The 17962-nt window shown below is 45.8% G+C and overlaps 2 protein-coding genes across 3 annotated transcripts in view; one reads left to right on the top strand and one right to left on the bottom strand.

Annotated features, from left to right (window-relative positions):
* The window catches only part of LOC134205565 (probable serine/threonine-protein kinase DDB_G0282963), a 599905-nt gene that overhangs the window by 329791 nt on the left and 252152 nt on the right, over positions 1-17962 (bottom strand). The gene's annotated exons all lie outside the window — the stretch shown is intronic.
* Positions 12260-17957, top strand: LOC134206788 (uncharacterized). Its single transcript, XM_062682511.1, has 4 exons — positions 12260-12895; positions 12951-14573; positions 14642-15295; positions 15363-17957. Exons 1-4 carry the CDS (start codon positions 12260-12262, stop codon positions 17955-17957), a joined length of 5508 nt encoding a protein of 1835 aa, XP_062538495.1.

Raw genomic sequence — 17962 nt, 5'->3', positions numbered from 1 at the left:
TGGTTTATAAGCAATATCAAAAATAAAAAAATGATAAATAAATTTGTGTTGCCAAAATCGAATGGGGTCTGTATCCCCGAAAATTAAATTGTCCCCGAAAAGGACATTTCGTCGAAAATGACACTTCCAAAAAATAAAATTTTCCCGTGTGTGTATATAAAATCTCCTTGACAATGACATTTCCCCGAAAAGTGCACTGTGAGGTTTGAGTAAGTATTTGATTGTATGTACATCAACATCCCAGCGTGTCAAGCGGTGAGCAGCAAGTCATGATTTTTTCGCTTCAGCCATTTGATTTTGGCGATGCTGCCAGGTTATTTTTTTTTGGATCCTGACGCTTATTTCAAAAGGTGAGTTGAATTCAAGTGGTTAATGTGCTAATGTGTTAAAACATTGGAAGGATTAAGAAAAATCACAAGGCAAGGTGATTTGTATTGCAACGAAGCGCGTCTGGAAGACCGCTGGATAATGGCTTGTGGTTTGGAAAATCACAAAGCGCGTTATTACATTACCCTGAAATTTACATCTCCTCGAAAATGACATTTCTTCTAAAATATAATTTCCCCGAAAAGAACATTTCCTTAAAAATGACATTTCCCAAAAATTACTTCTCCTCGAATTTGACATTTCCCAGGAAAATTCATTTCATCGAAAATTGAATATCTCCGAACATATCGTTTCCCCAAAAATAACGCTTACCCGAAAATGACATTTCCTTGAAAACGACATTTTTTTCCCGAAAATTTCCAAAGCAGCACAAGTCAGGTGAAACTGGTTTCAGCATCCTTATTGTGACTGAATGTGGTCACATAGGGGGAGATCCCCCAGTGCCGGACACATAAGCCATTTAACGAAACACTCTCTGATTATCCGGATTATGCTTACTTGTACACCATATATACAAAATACTATCATTGATGATTCATACAAACTATATTTGATCATTTGAACTCGTTTTTGGACGATGTATTTTGATAATGGATTTTAGTGAAAATTTTCACGGTTCAGAAAAGTGTTCCTGAGTACCGACCAAATTCCTATTACATGAGTAAAGAAGTCATTTATAATAGTAATAATTTTCACTTGCTTCACGTTGTAGATATTAACACGTGTTAGTAGAGCTTTTTTGACTCTCCAGATCAATTTCTTATATCCTACTAAAAATTCCCTCCATTTTCAATGACATCTTCGATTTTTGTTGCTGCTAATTTCTATAACTTTCTGATACCTCAATAAGAAAAAATAATTGAATTGAAGTAAGTTTAACAAAACAAGTGTAAAGAATGGCTATTTGATCACATAAGAAACTCACTGTCCGGACCCAGGGGACAGCTACCGGATACAGAAATTGATTTTGCACCATAGACACATTATATATCAAGCAAATCATGGTCGCCATTTGAAATATGACTAATATTAACCATCTCTACATAATCAGAATGCATTGGTTGGGTTTTAATATTGTTGATGCAAACCTTCTAAAATAAGGCGAAACATGGAAAATTTTCACATTTTTGTTCAATTTCAAATTTTGTACAAAGTTTATAACATGGAGATCTGATATTCCATACAGGTAAAAGACTTTTCAATAGCTTTCTATTGTACTACATAAGATGATGGAGGGATCTTTGCAAGTGCTGTTTTTAAAAATGTCCGGTATTAGGAGGTGTCCGGCGCTGGGGGTTCTCCCCCTATAAGTTACTTAGATCTATGTCGTTTGGCATAAAGTCGTTTGGCATAATGGTCTTTTGGCATCATAATTGTATAATAACCAATTTCGGCATTAATGCAATATATGTCCAATTTTTATAATCAATGTTGTTTTTACATCATAGAGGAGATGCTGTTTTTAAATAATGTTTGTATTAAAAAATGTATATGAAAATCACTTTTTGAAGACATCACATCTACTTTTTGCACTTACCATCGTTTTCCTTCTGGGTCAGTCACAAGATCGATCTTGACATGCCACAAAAGACAAACACTTGTGCAACAAAATTGTAAGAGTTTAATAACAAAAAAATATGTTTTTTACGGAAAAAGGGCAATGAAAATAATTCTTCAGGAGATATAATCAACTGTTTTGGAGGCACACTTTGTCCTGTAAAAATAAAAGAAATATACGCTTCTTCAATATTATTCCAGATATGATTCAAAAACGATTTCTTTTTCAGTTAATGCATTTGTTCGGCTTAAAGCAAGAGAAGGTTGCAAGAGTTGATTGCTTCTTTTAAAGAATGCATTTCCCCAGCAGAAAGCAAGAGAGGATATGATTCCATTTTTCAATTTGGACATTTGCTCGATTTGAGGCAAGGAAGACATGATCCCTTCTTTGAAAGGATGCATTTCCTCAACAGAAGGCAAGAGAGGATAGGATTCCTTCTTTCATTTTGGGCATTTGCTCGGTTTAATGCAAGGGGAAACAGGATCCCTCCAAGGGAGAAAAGATGCATTTGCCCGATAGAAGGCAAGAGAGAATGTGATGCCTTCTTTCAATTTGCACATTTGCATGGTTTAAGGTAAGGGGAGATGTGATCCCTCGGCTTAAGGCAAGGGAAGATATGATCCCTGCTTTGAAAGCATGCGTTGGCCCGGTAGAAGACATGAGAGAATGAGATGCCTTTTTTCAGTTTGGACATTTTCTTGGTTTAAGGCAATGGAAGATATGATCCTTTCTTCGAAAGGATGCATTTACTCGGCAGAAGGCAAGAGGGGATATGATTCCTTCTTTCAATTCAGGCATTTGATCGATTTAAGGCATTCCAAGATATATTCCTTCTTTCAAAATTTTTATTTTGTTCGGTAGTAGGCCTTCTTTCAGTACATACATATGCTCGGTTTAAGGCAAGGGAAGGTTTTTCAAGTCAGATTTGCTCGGTTGTGGTTATGGGGGATATGATCCCTTATTTCAAAAATTCTATTTGCCCAGCAGAAGAAAGGAGAGAGGATATGATTCCTTCTTTCAAATTGGGCATTTGCTTGATTTAAGAACACTCCTCAAGGAATCCTAAGTACTCGCGTGTTAAAGGGCACACCACCAGATACGGAAGTAACGCAAAACTGTTATTTTTATTATTTCACGCATGCTAGGATGCATGCCTTCTTTAAAAGAATGCATTTGTAAGGCAGAAGGCAAGAGATAATACGATTCCTCCTTTCATTTAGGGCATTTGCTCGGTTTAAAGCAAGGGTGATATGATTCCTTCTTTCAGGTCAAACATTTCTCCGGCTTAGGGCAAGGGAAGATATGATCCCTTCTTTGAAAGGATGCATTTACCCGGTAGAAATCAAGAGAGAATGTGATGCCTTCTTTCAATTTGGGCATTTGTTTGGTTTAAGGGAGATATGATCCTTTCTTTTAAAGGATGCATTTATTCTGCAGAAGGCCAAAAAGGGATATGTCATTCTTTCATTTTGGGGATTTGCTCGATTTAAGGCAAGCGAAGATTTTTTTTTAAATTGGTTAATTTGCCTGGCAGCGTGAGGATATGAATCCCCCTTTTAAGTAAGACATTTGTTCGGGAAGATATGCCCCTTCATTGAAAGGATGGAGATCGAATCCAATGGAGCAGTTATTGAATATACGGCGCATGCTAGTAAATGGCTCATTGAAACCATAATTAGTTTGTACATCATGAAGAAAGAGGAGAGAACGAGAGCGAAGGTTCCTATAGCCTTACATTAACATTTAGCATGGAAAGCAGTGGAGGACAGTCGATTCTCGATTGCAAGAGATCTGCAACGAATATCGTCTGAGAAGTATTGCTTCGGACTGTTAACAACTTCAAATCTATACGCTTGCAACGGTCTTCATAGCTTCGTAAGTTTGAAAGATGACTCCATGGAAGTCGGCGTAAACCGAAGCGTCTAAATTTGCGTTAAACAAATTCTATTCTAGCAATATTGTTCTGGTAATATGGAGCTGTGGTCTTTGACAGAAGATTCTCGCCGGAGACCAGCGATAAGTTAAACAACATCGATAGAGGCAGACATAAACTGGAAGAACATTTTTCCAAAATAATTGATGGGATGCCATTCGGTCCCGGATTAGACGATGATTTTAAAGAGGAACTACATTCGGCGAGATATTTTGTCTTCACGTAGCCATGTCTCGGTGAAAGCTAACGCGTCGTAGTCGGGTGAAGCAAGAAGATAATCAGAAATAAGAGTATTTATGCCATCCACATTCTGATAATAAATCAATAGCTTGTGATCTACACCATTGTCGACATTATTCGCTTGATTGGGGCATTGAATTGAGTACAGCTGGACGACAATTGTCTAGAATTGGGTAAGCAAGTCTCGCACTCTGGTGCGGAAGAGGAGATGCGACTATGACATTTCTCCGAAAACGACATTTCCCCGAAAATAACAAATCACGGAATATGGTATTTGCTTGAAAATGATATTTCCTCGAAAATAACAGTTGCCCGAAAATAACTTCTGCATAAAAGTATCATTGTGTTAACCTCTTTAAAAAATAAATGCAGAATTGGTAAATTAGCTTAAAACCTCGCAGATAATAACTGTGGAATTCCCAAATGAACATTAAGCTGCGAGGCAGTAATGTTCCAGTAGGGGAATGTAATGCCAATGAAAAGAAGAAGAAGATGTTCTTCAATCTGGGGCCTCATTGCGCATCTCCTTTCGATAGCTCTTTCGTATGGCATTTTGCATGGTTTGCTCGTTTCGAGTCGAGATGCGCAATGCCACCCCTGGAGTTTTCTGACGACAAGCCCCGCCTGGATGTTCCGGTAGACAAATACTTAGTGTGGTAGGCCCTTTTGAGTTCTGCATTCTCAATCCCTAATTCAAATTCCAATCCGTTTTAAATCACTATATACATTCTTTTTGTTTCATTCCCAAAAAAAACATCAATTGGTTTATTTTTTAAATCTTTTGTTTATTTGAAAGGCTCATTTGCCGTAAAGCGCTACGGAGCCAAAATCATGTTTCTAAACATCAATTGGTATCCAAATCCAATTTATCAAAACTGTAATTCAAACTAAATCAAAATAGAACTCCATCCAATTCTCGAATGTGTTGTACAGACTACGAGCTATACAAAAAAATCGCAGGGTTATCTGAAAGACATACATATGTGTACATAGAAGCGATAGTTAACACATTCACTTTAAATCACAATATGGAATAATTACGTGAAGAAGTCAACATAACTTTTCAAATGTTCTTCCCAGCCTCTCGGCCACTCTGCGTCCTCGCCATTTTAATGCTTATTTAACGTTGCATATTTCAGCGAACCCAACCCAACAGAACCGTCAGAGACTAAATTGTGTATCCTGCGGTAATTTCTTTATAACATAAATATGTCAGGTTAAGCGTTTTCGGGGTGGAATCATTAGTTGGCGGTAGCGGAAATGAATTTCGCTCAGCCAGGCAGGGTTCGCTTACGGTTGCTGAAGTTGAATCCGCTTCAACGTCAACCATCAAGTGGAAATCATAAATGAGCATGTCTTGTCATACACCCAACTAAACAGGATATGGGCGTATTTCCCGGCACCTCCGCTGCCATGTTCAACTTCTTAACAAAGCACTTATCGCTACTGTCCGTTCGTTCGGATCCGAAACCAAGTGTTTGGATATTGTATGGCTTTTCGGGTGCCTTGTCTGCAACGGTTCCTATTTTCTTTTCGGACGGCTCGATTTTGTATAATGACCTGAACATAGGAGGGGACCTTCCGACGATGGCCTTATCGGTCATATATGAGTTGTCGCATTACAAGTGACTTGCTTACAAAAGCACTTGTGGCGAAACGATTGGTCTGCTGCTCACTATGGCCGAACATATTATGCGAAGCCTTCGGTCGGTAGTGTAGGGGACAATCCTCGTTGTTGGCACCAAAATCGATTTGAACGGATTCGAAAGCAACCATACAAGAGGTTAAGTGTTCTTAGCCGGTCCTGGTTCTGGTGTTTTCCTCCTTAACAGTGCCGTCTTGCAAAGTAACGGTGACGATGGTGAAAAATGGTATTAGCTCGCCCCCTTACCCATATGTACATATAGTTGTACATATGCGTGATCCGATTTAAGTGGCAGAATGGCATAATGACCGACGAGGGTTGACCGCGTCCCTTTCAATCTCAATTCTTTTTTATTACGGGGTGTTTAAAACGTGAGACTGAAATTTTATGCCACGGCCCTTGGGATCGATCAGAAGGGGCGGTAGCTTTGAATTCTTAAGAACTATATCGCATTCTTGGCAGGCATCCAACCACATGACATTATCGTACACAAGGCTGATATGCTTGCACTCGATAACGAGCTACGTAACCGCAAGGGAAATGGGTTTTCTTCACTACTGCGAAATAAATTGTCTGCGGGGTTGTATGCTAAAGCTTGATGTTTCTGTGACTCTATATTTTTATGTTATGTGCCAAATAGAGATGGTCGGGTTGAATGATTTTAAATACATTCGTATACAAACTGAAAACAATAATAACTGCATTCCGTCAAACCCGATCCCAATTTTCCTACTCAATAATCTCAAATATGGTTAAGTTTTACTTTCAAATTGTGTTTGAACACAAGTTGTAATAATAATAAATTACCAAATGATTATATTAAAAAAAACTGAATTTGAAAATGAGCATATTATAGTATCTATAGTTGGACGTTTTTAATATTAATAAATTCAGTCAATCCATATCTCCATGCCTCAATTATTCTTAAATTGATATCTAAAATTGATATCTATGACATCAGATTCGAAGCAGTTGGCTTTATAACCTGACGACTTGACACAACTGAAGAAACCGACTTGATACAGTGATGTCCCGAAGCCTATAAAATCCCACATATAAAACCCAAAAAAAAACTGTTTCCAAACAGCAATCAAAATCCTGTGGGAATCCATCGGCTGAAATATTCATGACTTTCCAATTGTCCGCGCTCCCTTATCTCCCCCATGCAATCTGTAGCAGCGTGGTAATACAGCATTCATATCGTTTCTGGACCAGATTTTAGCATTTTCTTTCCATCTCGGCCCGCCTCAATCCGTCGTCGCTTCCGTTGCGCACCCTCCCCAAAACTCGGAATGTACCCGCACACGGTGTCCACAACCTGACATCACTGTACCGTACCGTACCGGGCTGAAAGGATGGAATGCAGGCACACCGTCCGTCCGGGGCGGACTAATAGGGACGGGAAGTGAACGGAGACCATGGCGGAAAGTGCCCATTTCCTTCACGCTTGGTGCGACGGCTCTGTGTTTGTGTGTTGGCATCGCTTTTCTTCAACGGTTATCACCTCTTCTTCGAGGACGCCTAATGGACATCGTATCTCAAGTTGCGCCTGGAACACACAAGGCGAAGGGACTGATTCTGCTCTGTCCAGTTTGGTGATATATGAGGGGTGTCTCGAGAATGCAACGTCATATGGAACCTGGTTATACCTTCATGGGTGCCCTGACGTGACGTGTCGGATCATTAGGAAATGTAATCAGTGCTGCACAGTGGGTTCATTTGTTGTTTTTTCTATCATTCCATTCCAGAATGTGCGTGTTGGCAACGATAACGTTAGAACCAAATTTTCAAGATTCGTCTTTGAAGTAAGGACTGATTATTGAGTTGCTAGTCATTTAGATGATCGACAATATAGGTCAATATAGGTCTCAACCTGGGGTACATGTACCCCTGAGGATACCTTCGCCGGGCCCAGGGGGTACCTCTGTCAAAAATGCATAATGGCGGATGTATTATAATTTTAATCAAAACTTATTGATAAAATTTTGATAATTGTATATTTTTTTATTTCAGATTTTTTTCTTTTGACGCTCGAATGTTCCTCTGAAGACTTGCAATCCCCGCAGTCGCATTCAGCTGCACGAAACGAATAAAACTTAGCACGATGTGACTACGATGCAATCAACGCAACGCTAGATTAGCTGCATTGGACTGGACGTGTTTGTCAAACCTCGAAACGATGGATGATGTTGTGACTGTTTTTTATGACAATGATTACCAAGTAATCCGTGAAAATGTCCCACTGAAAACCTGAAGAATGTCTACAAAATTCCAACAACCATGGTGGAACCCGCAGCTGCGCAAACTACGGAACCGTCTACGCAAGGCCCGTAAACGATATTTCCGTTCCAGGACAACTGAAAATAAGTATGCTTGTCAACTTGCGGAGGCTGAGCGTGCATGAAGTTCGATTCCGTGAGTACATTGAACAAATGCAACGGAACTTCAAAGAGAACCCTTCATCGTACTGGTCTTTTGTGAATACTCCCAAAAGGTTAGCTGGCATTCCGAATAACGTCTTCTATGGCATTCATAATTCTTCCGCCAATAATAGTTCTCCAAATCTCTTTGCTGAGTTCTTTCACAGTGTGTTTGAGTCAGATTACCATTCTCCACCACAACAGTATTTATATGAGTTACGAAGATAAATAACGAAGCTTTAACATGTGTCTACCGCAGCTAAACTTTAGTTTTGACACTGTTTTTAACGCTCTTAGTTCAGTTGACGTTTCGAAAGGACCTGGTCCAGATCAGATTCCTCCGTCGTTCATAAAGAACTGTGCAGCCTCGCTGGATGTCCCAGCGCTGGCAATATTCAATCGATCACTCGCGGATGGCGTGTTCCCTGAAACCTGTGAGCTCGCATCAATTACATCGATCTTCAAATCCGGCAACATACATAGCGTGGAAAATTATCGACCCATTTTGATCCTTAACTGTTTGGCCAAAGTACTCGAAAGACTGTTGGATGATAAGCTTCACCCCGCCGGAAGCCTCCTTTCAAGAGGCTCGGAAGCCTCCTTTCAAGAGGCTCGGAAGCCTCCTTTCAAGAGGCTCGGAAGCCTCCTTTCAAGAGGCTCGGAAGCCTCCTTTCAAGAGGCTCGGAAGCCTCCTTTCAAGAGGCCCGATAGCCTCCTTTCAAGTGGCCCGAAAGCCTCCTTTCAAGAGGCTCTGAAGCCTCCTTTCAAGAGGCTCGGAAGCCTCCTTTCAAGAGGCTCGGAAGCCTCCTTTCAAGAGGCTCGGAAGCCTCTTTTCAAGAGGTCTGGAAGCCTCCTTTCAAGAGGCCCCGGAAGCCTCCTTTCAAGAGGCCCCGGAAGCCTCCTTTCAAGAGGCCCCGGAAGCCTCCTTTCAAGAGGCCCCGGAAGCCTCCTTTCAAGAGGCCCCGGAAGCCTCCTTTCAAGAGGCCCCGGAAGCCTCCTTTCAAGAGGCCCCGGAGGCCTCCTTTCAAGAGGCCCCGGAGGCCTCCTTTCAAGAGGCCCCGGAGGCCTCCTTTCAAGAGGCCCCGGAGGCCTCCTTTCAAGAGGCCCCGGAGGCCTCCTTTCAAGAGGCCCCGGAGGCCTCCTTTCAAGAGGCCCGGGAGCCTCCTTTCAAGAGGCCCGGGAGCCTCCTTTCAAGAGGCCCGGGAGCCTCCTTTCAAGAGGCCCGGGAGCCTCCTTTCAAGAGGCCCGGAAGCCTCCTTTCAAGAGGCCCGGAAGCCTCCTTTCAAGAGGCCCGGAATCCTTCTTTCAAGAGGCCCGGAAGCCTCCTTTCAAGAGGCCTGGAAGCCTCCTTTCAAGAGGCCTGGATGCCTCCTTACAAGAGGCCCGCAAGCATCCTTTCAAGAGGCCCGGGAGCCTCCTTTCAAGATGTTCAGAAGCCTCCTACCAAGAGGCCCGGAAGCCTCCTTTCAAGAGGCCCGGAAGCCTCCTTTCAAGAGGCCCGGAAGCCTCCTTTCAAGAGGCCCGGAAGCCTCCTTTCAAGAGGCCCGGAAGCCTCCTTTCAAGAGGCCCGGAAGCCTCCTTTCAAGAGGCCCTGGAGCCTCCTATCAAGGGGGCCTGAAGCCTCCTTTCAAGAGGCCCGGAAGCCTCCTTTCAAGAGGCCCGGAAGCCTCCTTTCAAGAGGCCCGGAAGCCTCCTTTCAAGAGGCCCGGAAGCCTCCTATCAAGAGGCCCGCAAGCCTCCTTTCACGAGCCCCGGAAGCCTCCTTTCAAGAGGCCCGGAAGCCTCCTTTCAAGAGGCCCGGAAGCCTCCTTTCAAGAGGCCCGGAAGCCTCCTTTCAAGAGGCCCGGAAGCCTCCTTTCAAGAGGCCCGGAAGCCTCCTTTCAAGAGGCCCGGAAGCCTCCTTTCAAGAGGCCCGGAAGCCTCCTTTCAAGAGGCCCGGAAGCTTAATTTTATAAGAGGAATTATTTTTTCAAAAGACTTGGAACCCTACATTCAAGATGCTCAGAGGCCTTCTCTCCAAGAGCTCGGAATAATAAACATTTCAGCCAACTTTATGGAGAGCCATGAATGCCATTAATTTTCAGTTCCATTTTTCATATATCTCATGAGTTACACTTATTTGCAGGCTCGGTTTGGTAGATCCTACTCCGTTACACAATACACAGTGATACACTAAAGAGTGATCTACCAGCGTTATGGGGAATTCAAATGATTAGTCAATATGCATTTGATGGGTTTCAAACTTGGACTACGATTTGAGATTGTGCTCTTCGGTTATTTAATAAAAACAAAACCATACCAAATTTAAAAAAAATGAAAAAAAAACGGAAAATAACGCAGTTTTAGTTTAGTTTTGCAATACATCTTCAATTTAAACTATGAACACATTTGTTCGGATAAAAGACATTTTCAGCCATATGACCCATTCGGCCAAAAGACGTTTTCTATCAAAAAAGGAATGATTCGTTTGGCTGAAAGTAATTTTGCCGTATGGTCGAATATCAAGTAAGGCCAAAAATCTTCTGGCCGAATTCCATTTGACCGAATGGAACGTTTGAATGAAGCTGTTATTAGGCCGAAACGTCACTTGGCCGAAAGCGACATACTCACTTCTCACTGTGAAAAGTGAGAAATGAGATGACAGAGATGATGAGATGAGTCTCACTAAATTGTTCGCTTTTCTCATTCCCAACTTCTCGTTTCGCGCTTAAAACTTTTCGAGGTGAGAGGTGAGACGTCTTACCAATCTTATTATTTATAACTTCTCACCGCTTAATTATCATTAATCCCTTCATAATTCCCATATTCACTATTGCACGGCAAAACGAAATTTATGGCTTAATGATCCGTTTTTCGGCCAAATAACCTTTTTGAGCAAATGACCTTTTCCGTCAATTGCCCTGTTCGGATAAAAGAAACTTTTCGCCAATTTACCCATTCGGTCAAATGACATTTTCTGCCAAAAGGCTCATTATGCCAAACAACTATTTCGCCAAAACAGATTTCCGGCTAACAAACTATATTTTCCCTCATCCCTCCGGCCAAATAGCCCTTTCTGCCAAACGATATTTTCAGTCGAATGACCGATTCGGCCTAACAGATGCCACTGGACCGAATAACACGTTAGGCCGAAAGTTATATAGCCGGAATCCATCTGAGTGTTTGGCTGAATAGGTCATTTGATCGAAAATGCACTTTGGACGCTGTAAAGCAATATGACCGGTTCGATCAATGACGTTTTCTTCCAAATATTCTGTTACGACGCCGCATTAACAGCCCTGGTTGCAGCATAACAACCAGCATGACAGCTCGCGCGTAGCAGTGGTGGTAAAAATAGGAGAGAGAAAAATATATTGGTAGTAGAAGAAACGGTAGGAAGTATAGAGAAGACAAAATAAAAACAAAAGTTCGCCATCGTTTTCGAATGCAAAATTAGTTCGTGATTATTGAAAGCAATTAAAATATACTGTTTCTTGTGACATAAAAGCTTGAAATAAGTAATTAAAATCAGCAGGGAAAAGTTCGGTCAGTTGCGATATCACTTCCAGTGAGTAAAACCTGAAAAGAAAAAGAAAATGATTAATAATACATGTAAACAATATTGAAAATTCTTACCTGCAGACACGGTGAAGCTACAATTTATTATTCGGATTAATAAATTCGGATTCTGGCGGTTGATCCGCTGAACCAGTATTGTAGATTGTAAGTAGTTCTCGAAAAGTGCTAGGATAAGGATCAATAAATGAAAACTATGTTTGAGTAGCAGTTTGACGACGAACCCGCTGGCCAAAAGGTAGGGTAGTTGAACCGTACTTCAACACCCAAAACCAAAAGGAATCGAGGAGCATAGGTATTCAGGAAGGAAACCAGTTTATTTGTAAGTAAACTAGACAAGTGAACTATTGTTGTTTATTTAAAGATGAATAATAAATTACAGTTCAGCATTGCTGAAAACTAATCAGCTGCTTCGGGAAAACTTGGTTCCCCTATCGGGAACAAACTGAAAACTCCGACCGCGCCCAGGCGAAAAATAAACTGAAATAAGTAGTGTTCAGTGAGTTTGTAGTGCCTGCAACATGCAATCCGGTTCCGAATCCGTGAAGGACAAAACGGTCCTAAATCTCACGGAAACGCCATGCGAAATATGTGGTCCGTCAACGCATGATGAGGAAATGGTAGGGTGTGACGGTTGTTCGGGATGGTTCCATTCCCGTTGTGTAGGCATCGCCGAGGGCAATTTTCCGAAAAAGTGGTTTTGCCCAAGCGACGCCTGTCAGGAGATGGCCAAGGAGTCTCAGAAGAAGAAGACCGTCAAGAAGCATCAGACCCGTAGCCAGAGAGAAGCCGATGAATCCGACAAATCCAGCAAGAATGCCTATTTAGCTGTCTCTAGTGTGGAAGCAAAAGTGCGTGCACTAGAGGAGCGACAGAAGCAGCAGATAGAGCAGCTGGAGGTTGAAATGCAGCTGCGGAAGAAGAAGAAGGAGATGCAGCGTGCTCTGGAGAGGAAGAAGGCGGAGATGGAGCTGCAAATGCATGCCGAAGAAGAAGAAGAGCAGAGGGCCTGGCAAGCTGAGATGCTTCAGAAGAAGAAGGAGCAGATGGATCGGATGAAAGCAAGTCAGAAGTCATTCGAGAGGCAAATGGCGGCCATGGACAAGGAGATGGCAGATCTTTCGGCTTCCAAGGTGCCCAAGACGTCGTCGAAATATGTTGGTGACGATCTACGAGCGAACTTCCAGCAAAATTCAACAAAATGTGTTGAAGCTGACCCAGAAGAACGTCAAGATGCTGGCAGAAGACGACGAGGACACCGAAGAGGAAGACGAGGATACCGATGAGGAAGAAGAAGCGGAATCATCGAGCCGTAGCTCCGAGTCATCTCTGGAGAAGGGAGCCAAACGGCGCGATTCGCGGAAGAAGCGGGTGGTGAAAGGAAGCCATGTTGGGCTAGGACAACAGCAGACCGGACCGACAAAGGCGCAGCTGGCCGCGAGAAAGGGGCTAACATACAAGCTCCCAAAGTTCTCGGGAAAACCAGCGCAGTGGCCATTGTTCTACGCGGCCTACAAAGCGTCCAACGATGCCTGTGGCTATATGAACCACGAAAACCTGATGAGGCTGCAGGAAGCTCTCATAGGTGACGCACTCGAGCTGGTGTCAGGCCAGCTACTACTGCCGGAGTCGATACCGAGGGTCCTGGAAAAGCTGCGTCGGCATTATGGTCGCCCGGAGCAACTGCTCGAGAGTTTGCTGGACAAGGTGAACAGGTTGGACCCCCCTAAGCCGGACAACCTCCGGAGCTTTGTTCCTTTTGGGAATACGGTGGAGCAGCTGTGCGGCCATCTTGAGGCAGCCGATCTGCGGCAGCACCTCGTGAATCCGCTGCTGATCAAATCGCAAATCGTTGCTAAGCTGCCGGATCGGGAAAAGCGCGAGTGGGTCCACTATCGGAGGGGCCGAGGAGAGACGACGCTGCGGACGCTGACGGACTTCCTGATGGACATCGTAGCGGATGCCTGCGAAGCCAACGTAGACGTGGAGTTCAAGCCGTCGCATCCTCTAAAAGGAGCTCCCCAAGCGGGGAAAAGAAGGTCCAAGGAAAGAGGAGGTCTGTATCTCCACAGCGAAGCCAGCAGTTCCAATGTCACCGCAAACGAGAGACTGCTGAGGCCGTGCAACTACTGTCGCGGAACGAGCCACCGGCTGCGACACTGTGCGGAGTTCAAAAAGCTGCGGTACACCGAGCGCCTGAAGCTGGTCAACCGCGAAAAACTGTGTCACGTGTGTCTCAACGAACACAGAGGCCAGTGTAAGTTTAAAACCCGCTGCAACATCGGCGACTGCAGGGAGTTCCACAATCCGCTGATGCACCCAGTCGGAAACGTGGTCGGGATGAGTGCGCATATCCGGACAAACTTCACGGTCATGTTCCGCATTGTTCCGGTACAACTGTACTGCGGTGGGAAGTCTGCTACAGTATTGGCGTTCCTGGACGAAGGCGCTTCCGTCACGCTGGTGGAGAAAAAGCTCGCCGATCGCCTGGGCGCGGTCGGAGTACAAGAGCGGCTGACCATTAGATGGACCGGCAATGTCTCCAGAGTGGAAGATACGCGGAGGATGAATCTGTGGGCATCGGGCACGAGTACCAGTGCGGGCGGCAAGATGTTACTGCATACCGTCCACACAGTCGGAAAGCTGATGCTGCCACATCAGATGTTGGACAGCGAAGAACTCGTTGCACAGTACGAGCACATGCGGGAGTTGCTGATCGAGTCGTACGACGGGCAGCCGCAGTTGCTCATTGAGCAAAACAATATCCACTCGTTTGCCCTTTGGAAGCGAAGGTGGGCACCCCAATGGAACCGATCGCGGTTCGAACCAAACTCGGTTGGACAGTGTATGGGCCAAGACAATCCACCACGGTTGCCGCAGGCAACTATCTTGGTTACCATCAGCATATTACCAACGACGACCTACATGAGTTGCTCAAAAGCCACTACGCGTTGGAAGAATCGGTGGTGGCGATACCGCAGGAAACTGCAGAAGAGAGGCGTGCTCGAGAAATATTGGAGCGTACAACGAGACGAGTCGGCGATCGTTTCGAAACTGGGCTGCTGTGGAAGGCAGATGATCCACGGTTCCCGGACAGCTTCCCAATGGCCCTGCGAAGGATGAAGCAGCTGGAGAACAAACTCGGAAAAAATCCAGTGCTGCATGAGAACGTTTGCCGACAAATAGATGAGTACCAGCAGAAAGGGTACGCACATGTCGCTACCGCCGAAGAACTGGCAGATACCCCTTTCGATCAGGCATGGTATCTACCTCTCAACGTAGTCCGTAACCCGAAGAAGCCCGGAAAGATCCGTCTCGTTTGGGACGCTGCAGCGACGGTGAGAGGTGTCAGCCTTAACACTCAGTTGCTGTCAGGACCAGACATGCTCGTTCCACTGGTCAAAGTCCTCTCCGGTTTCCGCGAATGGCGGATTGCTTTCGGTGGCGACTTGAAGGAGATGTTCCACCAACTAAAGATTCGCCCCGAGGACAAGCAGAAACAGCGGTTTATCTTCCGGAAATCTCCGGAAAAACAACCCAGCGTCTACGTCATGGACGTAGCGACATTCGGGTCGACAAGCTCCCTTGCTCGGCGCAGTTTGTAAAAACCGGAACGCGGAGGAGTTTGCTGCACAATACCCGGAGGCATCGGCGGCGATCATCCATCGCCATTACGTCGACGACTATTTTGACAGCGTCGACACTGTGGAAGCGGCCGTTAAGCTGGCGCAGGAGGTTAGATTGGTCCACCTGAAAGCAGGATTCGAAATCCGGAACTGGGTGTCCAACTCATCAGTGTTTCTGCGGAATCTGGGGGAGGAAAAGTCGGCAGCGCCGGTACACTTCTGTCGGGACAAACAAACGTCGAAGGAGAGAGTTTTGGGAGTAATTTGGGACCCGAATGCGGATGAGTTTACGTTCTCGACGATGTACCGCGAAGAGTTGCAGCCATACCTGCTGGAGGGAAAGCGGCCGACAAAACGGCTCGTCGCAAGTTGCGTGATGGGGTTTTTCGATCCCCTTGGGTTGCTGTCGCCGTTTACCATCCACGGCAAGATCATCATCCAGCATCTCTGGCGTTCCAACTGTGGATGGGACGAAGAAATCGACGAAAATTCCTGGACGTTGTGGCAGCGGTGGATTAATTTGTTGCCGGAGGTCGAAACTATCCGGATTCCTCGCTGTCACATCGGAGGCGCCAAGTCCGCTGAAGTCGATTCCCTGGAAGTCCACATCTTCACCGATGCCAGCGAACACGCATACGGCTGCGTAGCCTATTTGCGAGCGGTAATTGAGGGTGAGGTCCGCTGCAGCCTGATGATGTCCCGGGCCAAAGTAGCCCCGATAAAGCGGCAGTCGATTCCCCGTTTGGAGCTGATGGGTGCCGTTCTGGGTGCGGGAATGAGCCAGACAATTCTGAGCATGAACTCGTACCAGATTGCCCGCACAGTTTTCTGGACGGATTCCCGCACCGTGTGTAGTTGGCTCAACTCGGATCAACACCGCTACAAGCAATTCGTTGCATTTCGAGTCGGAGAGATTCAGGAGCTGACGAAGGTGGCGGACTGGCGATGGATTCCGACCAAGCTGAACATCGCAGACGTGCTGACGAAGTGGGGTCAAGGTCCGCCGTTACAAAGTGAGGGAGAATGGTTTTGCGGACCCTCGTTCCTATATCGGCCACAAGAACTGTGGCCAACGCTTGAAGTAGGGTACGAAGAGACCAACGAAGAAGCGCGAGGTGTCGTCCTATTCCACGGGGCGATCAACGTCGAACCGATATCCAGTTGGGCGAAGCTACTGCGAGTGACAGCGACCGTGGTACGCTTCATCGCCAACTGTCGGCGAAAGATACGAGGAGAGCCGGTAGTTGCTACACAGGCTACAGCAAAGCAGCAGCAGCTGAAGAAGACAACGGCAGTGAACTACGAAGCCATCAAAGCGCCACTTCGGCGAGAAGAGCTCCAGCAGGCGGAGACAATCCTGTGGCGGCAGGCTCAGTGGGATAGCTTTCCGGATGAGATGAGCACGCTAACCAACAACGTAGCACGACCGCCGGGAGCACGGTTGGAAAGTATAAAAAAGAGTAGCCAAATCTACAAAAGTTCACCGGCATTAGACAACGAAGGGGTACTACGCATGGATGGAAGACTGGCAAACAGCGTGGAGAGTTCCTTCGACCAACGGTACCCGATAATTTTGTCGCGTTCACACGCGATAACGCAGAAGCTGATACAGCACTACCACGAGCAGTTCGGACACGGTAATTCGGAGACCGTATTCAACGAGATGAGGCAGCGGTTCCAGATCCCGAAAATGCGTCCAGCGATTCATCAGGTAGTTAGCAAATGTATCTGGTGCAAGGTCAACAAGTGTCGTCCACGAACACCGAGAATGGCTCCACTGCCGGTTGAACGGATAACGTCTAGTCTTCGGCCATTCAGCTCCGTAGGTTTAGATTACCTGGGTCCGGTGGAAGTCACGGTTGGCCGGCGAAAAGAGAAGCGTTGGGTGGCAGTCTTCACCTGTTTGGCTGTACGTGCAGTGCACCTAGAGGTTGTGCACAGTCTCACAACCGAGTCGTGTCGGATGGCCATCACTCGTTTCCGCAGCAAGTTTGGCAAGCCAAGCCAAATATTTTCCGACAATGCCACTTGCTTTCGCGGAGCGAACAACGAGATGATGAAGATGGACGTCATCAATCGGGAGTGTGCAGAGATCGTGGGCGGCTCATCTACCGCGTGGCATTTCATTCCGCCGGGTACCCCACACATGGGAGGCGTCTGGGAGCGAATGGTGCGGTCGGTGAAAGAGGCGATGCGGGCGCTTGACGACGGGAGAAAGCTCTCGGACGAGATCTTGGCGACAACTCTGGCGGAAGCGGCGGACATGATCAACACGCGTCCGTTGACCTACTTGCCGCAAGACTCTGGGGAAGCAGAAGCACTGACGCCGAACCATTTCCTACGGGGAACGGTGTCGGGTGCTGACTTGGAGGTGGAACAGTTTTTGACGGGTTCTGCCGAAGCTTTGCGGAACGTGTACAAGCGGTCCCAGTTGCTGGCAGACAGAATGTGGGAGAGATGGTGTCGGGAGTATCTTCCGACGATCAACCAACGGTCGAAATGGTTCGACGAACAGAAGCCGATCGATGAGATGACCTGGTATTCGTGGTGGACGGGAAAAACCGGAAGGCCTGGAGGCGAGGCATTGTGGTAGCAGTG

The sequence above is a fragment of the Armigeres subalbatus genome, chromosome 1 (genome assembly GCF_024139115.2).
Source record: "Armigeres subalbatus isolate Guangzhou_Male chromosome 1, GZ_Asu_2, whole genome shotgun sequence".
Taxonomy (NCBI): Eukaryota; Metazoa; Arthropoda; class Insecta; order Diptera; family Culicidae; genus Armigeres; species Armigeres subalbatus.
This window is presented reverse-complemented; position numbering and strand designations above follow the sequence as displayed.